We start from the raw sequence: 10,725 nt of genomic DNA, 5'->3' as shown, positions 1-10,725 counted from the left end.
GGGGATGGGTGGGTGGGGGGGTGTTTGTTTGCTTTTAAAGACTGGATACCAAAATCCAGTGTATATGGCAACATGTTTTTCCCAAGCAAAAGATGACAATGTCTGGCTATTTAGAAGAAACAATGAAAACCACAAAAAAACAACCCAAAGAAACACATTAACTTAAAATGACATTCATATTCACTACCTAATTTCTGTTTATAACAATTTTCTGTCAGTATATTGGGATAATAAAGGCTAAATTTGTTGACAAAAATATTATTTTCAACTCTATAGATCTCTTTAGTTGACCTCAGTTCATATAACTAGCCACAAATTAGCACCTCATGTCTATGGAAATAAAGGCTAGCACATAAAAAGCTGCAAGGTTTCACCAAAACTTTCAAAAAGGTAATCACAATATTAGGCTATCCTCAAAAGAGTAAGAGTAATGGACCTAAAAACTAAGAAGAACACGTATGTCGATAGTCTGAAGCATGATCATCAATCAAGGACAACATTTGTAAAGAAATTAAACTTCAAATAGAAGATTAGCCTTTGACTTCAATACACACTTGCATTAAATGGTCACTATCCCTTTATTTCACAATATATTTTGAGGAATCGTTTAATACAGTCGTTCTCAAGTTATGAGAGAGCTATACATTGTTAGTACTGCTGTAAGACAGAAAGGAGATGTAGGAAATGAAACCTTTGCAGTGTTGGAAATCACTAGTGGGTTTGTGTTGAATGCAGTTCTGGACCAAATCCCCCTGCCTCCCTGCTCCCATTAGGTGAACAGGCTACTGCAATTTAAAGCAAGCAAAAAGAATTCTGACAGTTTCTATCAGCAGAAAAAAATAGAAGAAAACCCATAAATAATGCTAACCTCTCACATCACTGTATGTATTTGCATGTATGCACACATATACACCTGATTATTTCAGTACAGGTTCATTTAAGATTAATATACTTTTATAAAATATATAATTCTTCTATTCACATATTTATAGATAAACGTATGAACTTTGGCTTCTGCTGCTTAAATGACTTAGTGATTCAGTTTACAGGTAAACTGGAATCCAACAAGAACATAAGCATATAAAAAAAACAAAACAAAAAAAATCAGTAATATTCAAAGAAATGGCATATAAAGGCACATAGTATGGAGAAATTTGACTTTCGACTTTTTTTTTTAACTACACTGAATGTCACAGACCCTTTACTTTTACTGTGATATAATTATAATATTAATAGTCCCATACATTTACAGTTTCACAAGAATTTGATGTGTGCAAAGAAATGCTGAAAACATCAATTTTAGCTCTGACATTTCATTACACTATCAGTACATTACAGCCCCCAGGTTACAGTATAAAAAAAAAAAAATCTATAATGTTATGCATGTTCCAAGGTTGAAAGAGTGGTTAGTTTTTAGAACATTTCATTAAATGCAGCTGTATTTAAAAGACCAGGTTTGGGAGAGATACTTGGGACTTCTACTGCCCAAAGTACAGGAAAACAGGAATGTCAGTTTTTTTCTGAAATCAGCTTGAACAAAGGCTCAGAGTTCAGTTCCTGCACCTACTGCTATTTCCCTTCCTGCCTCTGAAAAATCTCTAGAATTGCTACTAATACGGACATTTTACAAAGCCAATAATGAACAGTTAGATGCTCAATTAAGCTGAAGTAATCTCATGATGTTTTAAAATGCTTCTCCTGTAATGTGTAAGGCATGGTAACAACAAAGAATAAAGGTATTTTACCTTAAAATGTGTGCAACAACTGCAGGCCCATACCAATCTCCAGCAAGTTTTCCAGACTTCTTTCCATATTCTGTTAGCTGATGTAAGCCAAAAGCTGCCAGCGGAGAGTCGCCAAACCAAGAAATTATTTTTCTATGATAAACTTCATTTCGCATTTCATTGTCATCACAGTTTCTCTTTAATGTTCCCTGATGATGATTTGACAGGATCTTGGGTTCTCTTTCTGCTGTAAGCGATGCTTCAAATGATGCCGTCAGCTTTTTCACTGTATGGGCTGTCCATGATTCAGAATCTGAATTGTCGATGTCCAACGCATCTGGCCAGACCCAGGCTGCAGCAAGAAATTTTAAGATGCATATTAGGCTTAATATTAACTTTTTGGTATAATTAGCAAAGCACATCCCTTTCTCCCCCACGTTCCTCAAACCAATAATGTATACTTTACATACCGAGATGCAAATGTCAGTGTTAAAATGTAAACAAAGAATTCAAGTGGAATATGATTTGTTTTTATTTTCTGCTGAATGATAGGTGAAATGAAATACTAACTGTACATTTGTTAGCAGCTTATGCTATCTGAGATAGTAGGTCAGACAGTAGGTCGAAGGTTAGAATTATCTTACATATTAAAAATATAAAAGTTAGCTATTCAGTACCATCTAAAAAGTTTTATCCATGTCAAACAAGAAGTTTCAAAAGCTGTTTTTAATTCTTCTGGTTTGTAAGTTATTAAAAAACAAGCAAACCTGAGGAATTATTAATGTAAAAACAAACACTTCTTCCTGGCAAACTGTCAAAGGAGATCAGCAGAAAAATAGACAAGATTTCTTTATTCACTAAATTTGTGAATTCTTTACCTAGATTACAAGACAAACTTGTTTAAATATTATTCAGCACAATATCTACAGTCTGCATTTCTAGCTAAAGGTTTCTCTAACAATGCATCCTACACACAGCGTTCCTCTTGGAGCATAATGGTGGTTCAGCATATCTAGAGAACAGTAATGCTTCCCTTGTCAGATGACTGAAAGTCTCTCCCACAAGTTCGAACAACTACTTGCAACACAGAGCATGTGAGGAAACCTCCGAAACACAGTGAACATACTGTGAGATCAGAACATATCCTGAAGGTCTACAACGAACGTCCCAGAAGGCAAGCAGAAGGCTGCCACGTGCAAGCAAGGAACAAACCCTACAAACCGTAAGGATGGGGTGCTTTTGCTCCATGAACCAGATTTGGGTAAGCTCCTGGAGGTTCAGAAAGCTGCCATTACAGCAGCGAGAGGAACCTTTTCAAACTAATACTGACAGAGAGCAAGAACTGCAGCCCTCCTCGTAATTCTTACTTAAGTATCCATGTAAAAGTCTTTGAGAAACGAAGAGGAAGCACAGAGGCAACTATATTTTAATTCTAAAATCTAACTTAGGGCTCCAGTAATGTCACAAGTATTGCTGGCAATGGTCATAATCCATGTCACCCACTCTTATTACAGTGTGACAACCACCCTGTGTCTTACCACAAGTGGCGCCCCTCTGTGAAACCTCATGTTAATTTTTCGTCGCAGACCCAGGCAGATGCATGCATAAGCTCAATGTAACAACGTCACAGGCCTTGCTATTCCTGTACTGTGAGCTTCAAATTCAAGTCAGTGTCTTAAGCACAGGCATTTCAAAGTAAAACTTACCAGTACCTTAATATTTAAAATAAAAACTCATTTACAACATCATTCAGCAGTATCAGGAACACTGTTCCAATGCATGGAGCAGTGGAAGTGTAAGTACGCCAGCTAGTAACTGCAGTCAAGTTTTGCTTTGTAACAGAAACAATACCATTAAACTATAATGAAAACATCTCTGGGAAAAGAGTAAACAGCGATGAAAAACTTAATGCAAACACTTAAATATGTTTCAAAAGCTGCCCAGACCTCATAAAAAGCTTTTCAAAAGATAATTCACCAGCTGTCAGAAGACTAGGTGATGAGAAAAGTAGTCCAGAAAGACCACACATATTCCATTTTTCTATGCATTTGGATTGCCACAGAAACACTAGCACTCTGGAATCACCAAATCACTTTCCAAATTAGGATGCATGGGGGACAGTGCAAGGAATTCTTTGTAACCATGGATTCTAAAGATATAAACCCGGGGCTTTTTTGTTTGGGGTTACTTAAGAATGAGCCGTTACGCATTCCCACTCATAGGTAGTCTTCTGATCAGATTTTTAGTTTTTTTTTAAATGTATGTGTAACAGAAGTTATATTTAAGGGATTTGTGTTCTCAGCAGAAGTATTTTCATACGTTTTGATATTTGCAGTCAGTTGAAAGGGATAATGAATGTTTTATGACTTAAATATCTACAGCAAAGGGAACATTCAGTAAGCCAATCTGACAGTTCGGTCATGACACTGCCAAGAAAGAAGACTTTGTGATGCAGCTGGTTTGGGACTATGTTCACAGCTTACATCACATTTGCACAGTAAGTACAAAGTATTATCAAAACAGGCTTTCAGAACTATCTTCTACAAAAGTATTCCTGGGATCCAACAAATGGCTGAGTAAACAAGACACTCTATTCTCTCTAACTAACATGCCTGGGTGGCTTCAGGCCCATGTCTTGGATCATTTTGACAACAAGCAGTGGTGACAGAGGACATGACCGACTGTTTGAAAGGGGCAACATGGTAGATTATGAAAGGGATTGAGAAGAGGGTGAAAAAAAAAAGGTGGTTAACGATGAGAACCAAAAATACCTCTAGACAGGACATGGCTCAGCTTGGAAGAATGGGGAGGACATGCACGCCTTAGCCTTTGAAAGCGGAAAGTGTTCCAAGTCTCCTAAAGCTACTTCTTTGAAACAGCTGTGACTGAGAGAGTATTTTGAGATAGACAATGGTAAGAAAAAAATGGAAGTTCCTCTGTAAGTACACAGGGGGGAAGGGAGGAAATTAAATAGTGCAAATTTCAACACAAAGAATGATGTATTGAAGTTAGATTAGCATCCTTCTATTAACTCAATATATTAAATACCAGAAGAACCGAATAGTGTACAACTTTAAAACTGATAAAAGAACATCACTTTTGCCATAGCCCGCAGCTATGGGCTGCGGAACTCATTTCCACACCTTGAGTTCAAGAAACGAGCAAGATTCAAGAGAATTGGACAGTTGCATGGATAACAATAATTGTGATCCCCAGGTATGGGATCACAAATTTTTGTGGTATTTTACTTCACAGTTAGCTTCTGTGGAGTTTCCAGTATCTTCCTTTGATGCACTTTGGTATTCCCTTTTTCAGAAATGAATGAGTAGGACAGCTAGATCACTGCTCTGATGCAATGTTAACAATTCCAGTATTAATGAGGAGTCCAGAACGAAAACTGGCTTGCACTTCAGATTTGGGCTACATAAAGACCATCACACTCTCTACAGAACACCCATGCTTATCATGCCAAATATAGAGATCTTCTCTTGTAACTTACCTCTACCGAGAAAATGAAGCATAAGACCTTGAGCCAGCAGCATTTGACCAGTTCTCAGTGTGCAACCCCAACCACAGTCTGTTGTTAATGCAGACCCCTTTATCTGAGGAAATTCCTCTCTGTAAGTCAGCCATATTCTAGAAATAAAATCTTTACGAAACTCCTCAACATTTCCTGAAATCTCCGTGTTGATTTTATCAAAATTGGACCCATCTGTAGAGAGTTCACCAGATTCTGTGAGGCAAAGCACAAATTTAAGTTATGACTTGGTATGGCACTTCTGTTATTAGAAGGAAAGTAAAAACATGCAACTATTCTATTAGAAAGACAGGGCAAACTTGCAAAAAGTAACCATCGCTTCAAATACAAGAAAGGAAAATTGGAAGGCAAACACAATAGAAATGTGCCAGCTGAAAAAAAAAAAAAAAAAAGAGCAATGCAGCCAACATTACTGTGCCAATGGAATCACTGACTTGCAAGTAACTAACTGCTTAATTCACCTAAATGTAAATGGTTGAAAAGAGAGAGATTCTTAGAAAACTGCATACTGGAAAATGATAATGAAGGTGTTGGTGTAGTGACTCTTTGTACAGGTATTGTCACTATTTCATTCAGGAGTTTTTAGAAGGAAAATCTCAAATTGACAGGTAAATGAACGAAAGTGCAAATTACAGCACTAATATTTACAGAAAGAACAAGACTTCACTGTAAAATATGAATAAAGCGGGTTAGGATGGGTTGCATTAGTGGTGGTGTTGGACATTTAAATGAGTACTTTCTAAGCTTTTCATATTTACATTTTGAATTCGGTAATTGTTAATGAGGGTCTTTCTAGAAGATTAAAAATGTATCCACAGAGCTCCTGCCAAATAAGATTGGAATGAGTTAAGTGCTATGTACATACCATCAGTTTTGAAGTGGTAACATTTTCCCAGCAGAAAGACTGGAGAGTTTCTACTGAAGTAAGTTTTTGTTTTCAACACCCAACCTAAAATAGACACACAAAAAAAAATACAAATTTGTGACTAAAGTATTCCAAAAAGCAATTGCTAATAGCATCTGGTTAAGCCAAAGGTAACCCTTGAAAGGCAAATATAGAGAAAAGGTACTGAAACTGGGTTTTGCTTTCATAAATAACAAAATGCTTAATAGTTCTACACAACACAGACTAGAGTTCTGGTTTAAAAGTAATGAATATATGAATGTTTGAATGTTAATACAATGATACTACTGCGCAGAAATTGTTAGGAGACAGAAATGCTAAAGCTGAGCTCAAGTTGCTTTGTCTCTATTGTGAATTCATTACTGCATAGTTTGATTCTGTGAAGTTTCCAACCCCTATAATAACATACAATAAGCCTCATACGGCCAGTGAAAATGCACGAAGAGTACTGCTTTTCCCATAGGATTAATTAAATATACCTAACCACAAAATTAAATTGCAGATTTCAGACACAAAAAGGGTAGTATAATATACTGTACAAATTCAAAGGGACAGAATTCAGTTTTTAGGTTTTGACAATATCCCCAGACAGTAGCTTTTTCACTTAAGTCTAAATCCTGTGGTGTTTTATATCCTAAGTCCATAGAGTATCTTGAACTTTTCCTATCACATATAGGGTATAACGACTACTATTCCCCTTCAGCCATATAGTAGCCTTGAAGAAAGTAGAAGAAAGTATCTTTTCATCTTGCCAGACATCTCCAAGGCTCAGTTATGAGAATAAACAAAATTTATCAGAAACCCAGTGGTAAATCTGAGCAACCTCAGTCCTAGGGGGAAAGTAGAAAAATTAAGGTTAAGGACAGATTAGTAAAGGGTACACTTGAAAATTTGTTTGCTTATAAACAAATTACAGATGTTCAACTGTGAAAACTATGTTACTTAAGTGTGTGAAGTAGATTCTTCAGTGGAGTTTGTCACACACCGTCCTATTTTTTCCAGAAATGTACATATTAAAAAAAAAAAAAACTTTGCGCAGATGTTTCCATATTGTCCCTGTTTAAAAGTCTGTGCAAATCTAGTGTCATTTACATGATGTATTTACTGTGTTCAAAATAAGTCATTTAAAAAGAAATTATGCAAATTTATTTGAAAAAGGAAAAGCCAAACAAGTTTCTTTACTCGGGCTGTTTATAGCATCAAAGTAAAAATGGTTTCAAGGGCCATATTGCATTTTTATTATTAATATTAGTTAATTTTCTGAATCATGATTCCATTCGTGTCAACAAGAAACATTCCATTCATTTCAATGGAGACAGGATTTTACCATAGACTGTTTCACTTACTGTATTTCATGTTGTGCCACGCAGACATAAATTTTGATTTTATCTTTTCTACTTCATCTGTCCCTGTGGCCTCCATATTCAAATTCTAGAGAAAAAGCCATCGCTGTCTTGTAAGACAGTCAATTCTGCACTGTAAAAACAAAAATATAAACATATCCATGGGCACTGAGAACACAGGGTATAGCATCACCGCCAGCCCACTTCAGTACTTAAGACTAACATGACCAGAAACAGTAATAAACTTGCAGAATCCTCCTCTACCAGGGCCTGAGAAGCAATCACATGTGCCATGAATAAGTAATAAAAACATTTAATTCCAAATATACACCAATAAAATTACTATACAAAGCCAAATAAAAAATAATGTTCTCCAACAGCTCTCTATTGCCCAACAAACTGATCTAGAGCATATAACCTGTGCTGGCATATGAGTACACTCATTCTAATTGGCAGTGAAATAAAGAGCTACAATGCATTTCACTAAATAGAATAGATGCTATTCTTTTCTGCTGAACAGAATACAATAAGCACTTTTTTCCCCCCACATCAGGGGTTCTGAGCACCAATGAACAAATCTTGATTTTAAAAACAGCATTAGTTTCAGATTTCTAATCAAGAATTTTCTAAGCCAAAGTTTACAGGCATTGGAGGAATTGAAAGACAAAGTGCAAGATGTTTTGCTGCACGTGTGCAAGGCAGAAAATGTGTAGTACTGAAAATGTGTGTAGTAACAGTGACATAATTTTGTACAATTAACTTGCTAGATGGGTAACATAAAAAGATGAGTAGAATACTGTCATAAAACCAGTGTTTACTTTACATCTCTTATAATTATCACCTGTGGTGCAAAAAAGGCTCTCTTTGATTTGATCGTGTTGTCTACAGTAGTCTGGCTGTATCACAAGACTGAGAGTGTTAAAATGATGGTAAAAACCACTTCAGTGCAGGCTAATTTTGTAAAAACTGCTTATAAATTTTCCAAGGGGGGGTGGGAGGGAATGCACTTTTACTCTTTCTGAACTGCACGACAAGATGGACTTCACCTTAAAAGCAACCTAAACTGGTAATAATACAGAAAGAATATATACTACCTTTTATCCCTGTTCCTAAGAAATCCGAGCAAATGGGACAGAACCCCCTTTGTAGTCCACCTGCGCCATTTGTAACAGGAAGTTTGCTATTAATTAGTAGAGCTTCCTTCACTGCATGTATTCTGTCAATGGTTCACTTTAAAATAGTTGATACCTAAGGAGGTTTTCTTCATGATATTTGGTAGCCCAAACCCTTGCATAGATAGCTGAAAAATTAAGAGCTCCTGCTTCAACAGAAGTTCTTGTGTGAAGTTGATCAACAGTGGTACATCACTGCAACCTTCACCAGATTTTTAGCTAAGTTCTGATAACATCAGATGATGATGTGAACAAAAGTGAACTATCTCATTTTATTAATAAACTTGGACCAGGAGCATACACCATCACTGATGCTATACATAAACTCCTTACTTTAAAAGGAGAATCTAGAACTGTATTTACCTTTCCACGTGTTAGTCTCCATTGAATTGGGATCAAAAGCAGCACAAAGACTAAACGACGTTAATTCTCTCCACTGGGAGCATATTTTAAGTAAGTAAAACCTAACCACTGACAGTGTAATTGAAGAGAGTGTGAAGATGTTGGGATGCCAATGTCTTCCGAGCCTGAAGGTACTCACACAGATGCACTGTTTCTGAGATCTGTAGGTAGGGCAAGGAAACAGCAGTCTACTGCCCAAGCCTTCTCTAGCATGTTTTTCTGCTATTCCATTGTATTATTTCATAAAAGTCTGCCAACAACTTTTTGACAGAACAAGAGGCAATGCAAGCTCACAAACATGGGGAAGACTGACATTTTTTTTTGCTAGTGAAAATAACAAATGGCTACAACCCTACTTTGATTAGCCTTGTGTTAAGCTGGGTTTTTAGGGGAAGGAAGAGAAAGACAATTTAAGGTTGGGTTTTAATTTCCTGCCTTTTTTTCCCCTATTTTTTCTTTAGGAAAAAAAAGGAAAGACTAACTGTATCACTGACTATAGCTGGCAAAGCTGGTAAGATTAACTTCTTCAGGAGGTTTGTTTGGTCCAGTCTGTTCTCACATGATCAATCAGCGACAGCCATTTAATGCAGAGGCCACTGATTGCCTTAAAAGCCAATACCTATAAAAGCTCCCTCTGGCTAAAATTAGGAATGAAACAAACTCTACTGTTCTGAAAGGGCCTGAAGGAAAAATTATGAAATGAGAAAGAAGCTCATTTTCCTTTAAAAGACAATGGTCATAGCAGCACATTTTTCTTTCATCCCGTTACATTTCTTCCCTAGCATTACGCTGAAGATGTGAAAAGGACTTCTAGGAAGAATGCTAACACAAAACAAGGCACATTTATTCCACCGGAAAAATGTGGGCTCTTCCCATCCATGTAAGAAGGCATCAGTAATAGTTCCACTGAAATTAATGGAAAAGCATCAGGAGAAGGTTGCAGGGAATACAGATTCAAGCCCAATGGGCACAGTGCAACACCCGTTATTAAATCTAAAGCTAAAGGTTTTATACTGAAGTTGTCTCATTTAGGAAGTTATCTAGAATGTACATTACCAGGATGATGTTACTTCACAGAGCGGCAGGACACGCCTCCGAATGAAAAATGAAGTCCTGTCCTCTAAGAGCCCCTATTACCCAGCCTTTGAGGGGGGATGATTGCAGTGAGGTGGCTGTTTGTTAGTTTTTTTTTTTTAATCACTATTAACAACAGAATTTGTTTGTTTTCATTAACAACAGAGAAGCAAGCAAACCTGCAGATGCAACTGCAGCAAAAGGGATGAATGAAGTCTAAATGTGACTATCTTTATTAATTAATTTAAGAATGAAGATTCCCTTCACTTTCTTCCTACCTGGAAAGAAACTCCACTAGCAGCAATGACAGCAAAATCCACACAGAAGTCCCTGACAGAGAATAATGCCAAGAGGTAATATTTAAGGAGTAACCCCTTTCTAGCTATAAACACATATTAAGACAGTTAGAAATGAAACTTTATAAAGGACAGGTGAAGAAAAACAGCTTTTTTTTTTTAATCCGGCAGCAAAGACCGAACATTTTACCCATCCAGGATTTAAAGCCGAGCAAGAGCTGTTTGCAGAGAAGCCGCCTCTCTACTCGCTGGTTACTACGCTGGCTCTCCAC

The 10,725-nt window shown here is 36.8% G+C and overlaps 1 protein-coding gene across 1 annotated transcript in view; it reads right to left on the bottom strand.

Annotated features, from left to right (window-relative positions):
• Nucleotides 1-9,142, bottom strand: part of ATG4C (autophagy related 4C, cysteine peptidase) — a 26,321-nt gene extending 17,179 nt beyond the window's left edge. Inside the window, exons 1-5 of the mRNA XM_009319821.1 lie at nucleotides 9,045-9,142; nucleotides 7,513-7,642; nucleotides 6,128-6,211; nucleotides 5,224-5,457; nucleotides 1,746-2,076 (exon numbers count right to left, since the gene is read on the bottom strand). Of these exons, the coding sequence (XP_009318096.1) occupies nucleotides 1,746-2,076; nucleotides 5,224-5,457; nucleotides 6,128-6,211; nucleotides 7,513-7,588 (725 nt within the window). The 5' untranslated portion in view covers nucleotides 7,589-7,642; nucleotides 9,045-9,142. The remainder of the gene's footprint in view (nucleotides 1-1,745; nucleotides 2,077-5,223; nucleotides 5,458-6,127; nucleotides 6,212-7,512; nucleotides 7,643-9,044) is intronic.
• Nucleotides 9,143-10,725: the final 1,583 nt, after the last annotated feature.

The sequence above is a fragment of the Pygoscelis adeliae genome, unplaced genomic scaffold, assembly GCF_000699105.1.
Source record: "Pygoscelis adeliae isolate BGI_AS28 unplaced genomic scaffold, ASM69910v1 Scaffold181, whole genome shotgun sequence".
Lineage (NCBI taxonomy): Eukaryota > Metazoa > Chordata > Aves > Sphenisciformes > Spheniscidae > Pygoscelis > Pygoscelis adeliae.
The sequence above is the reverse complement of the archived record's forward strand: the minus strand, read 5'-3'. Positions and strand labels throughout refer to the sequence as shown.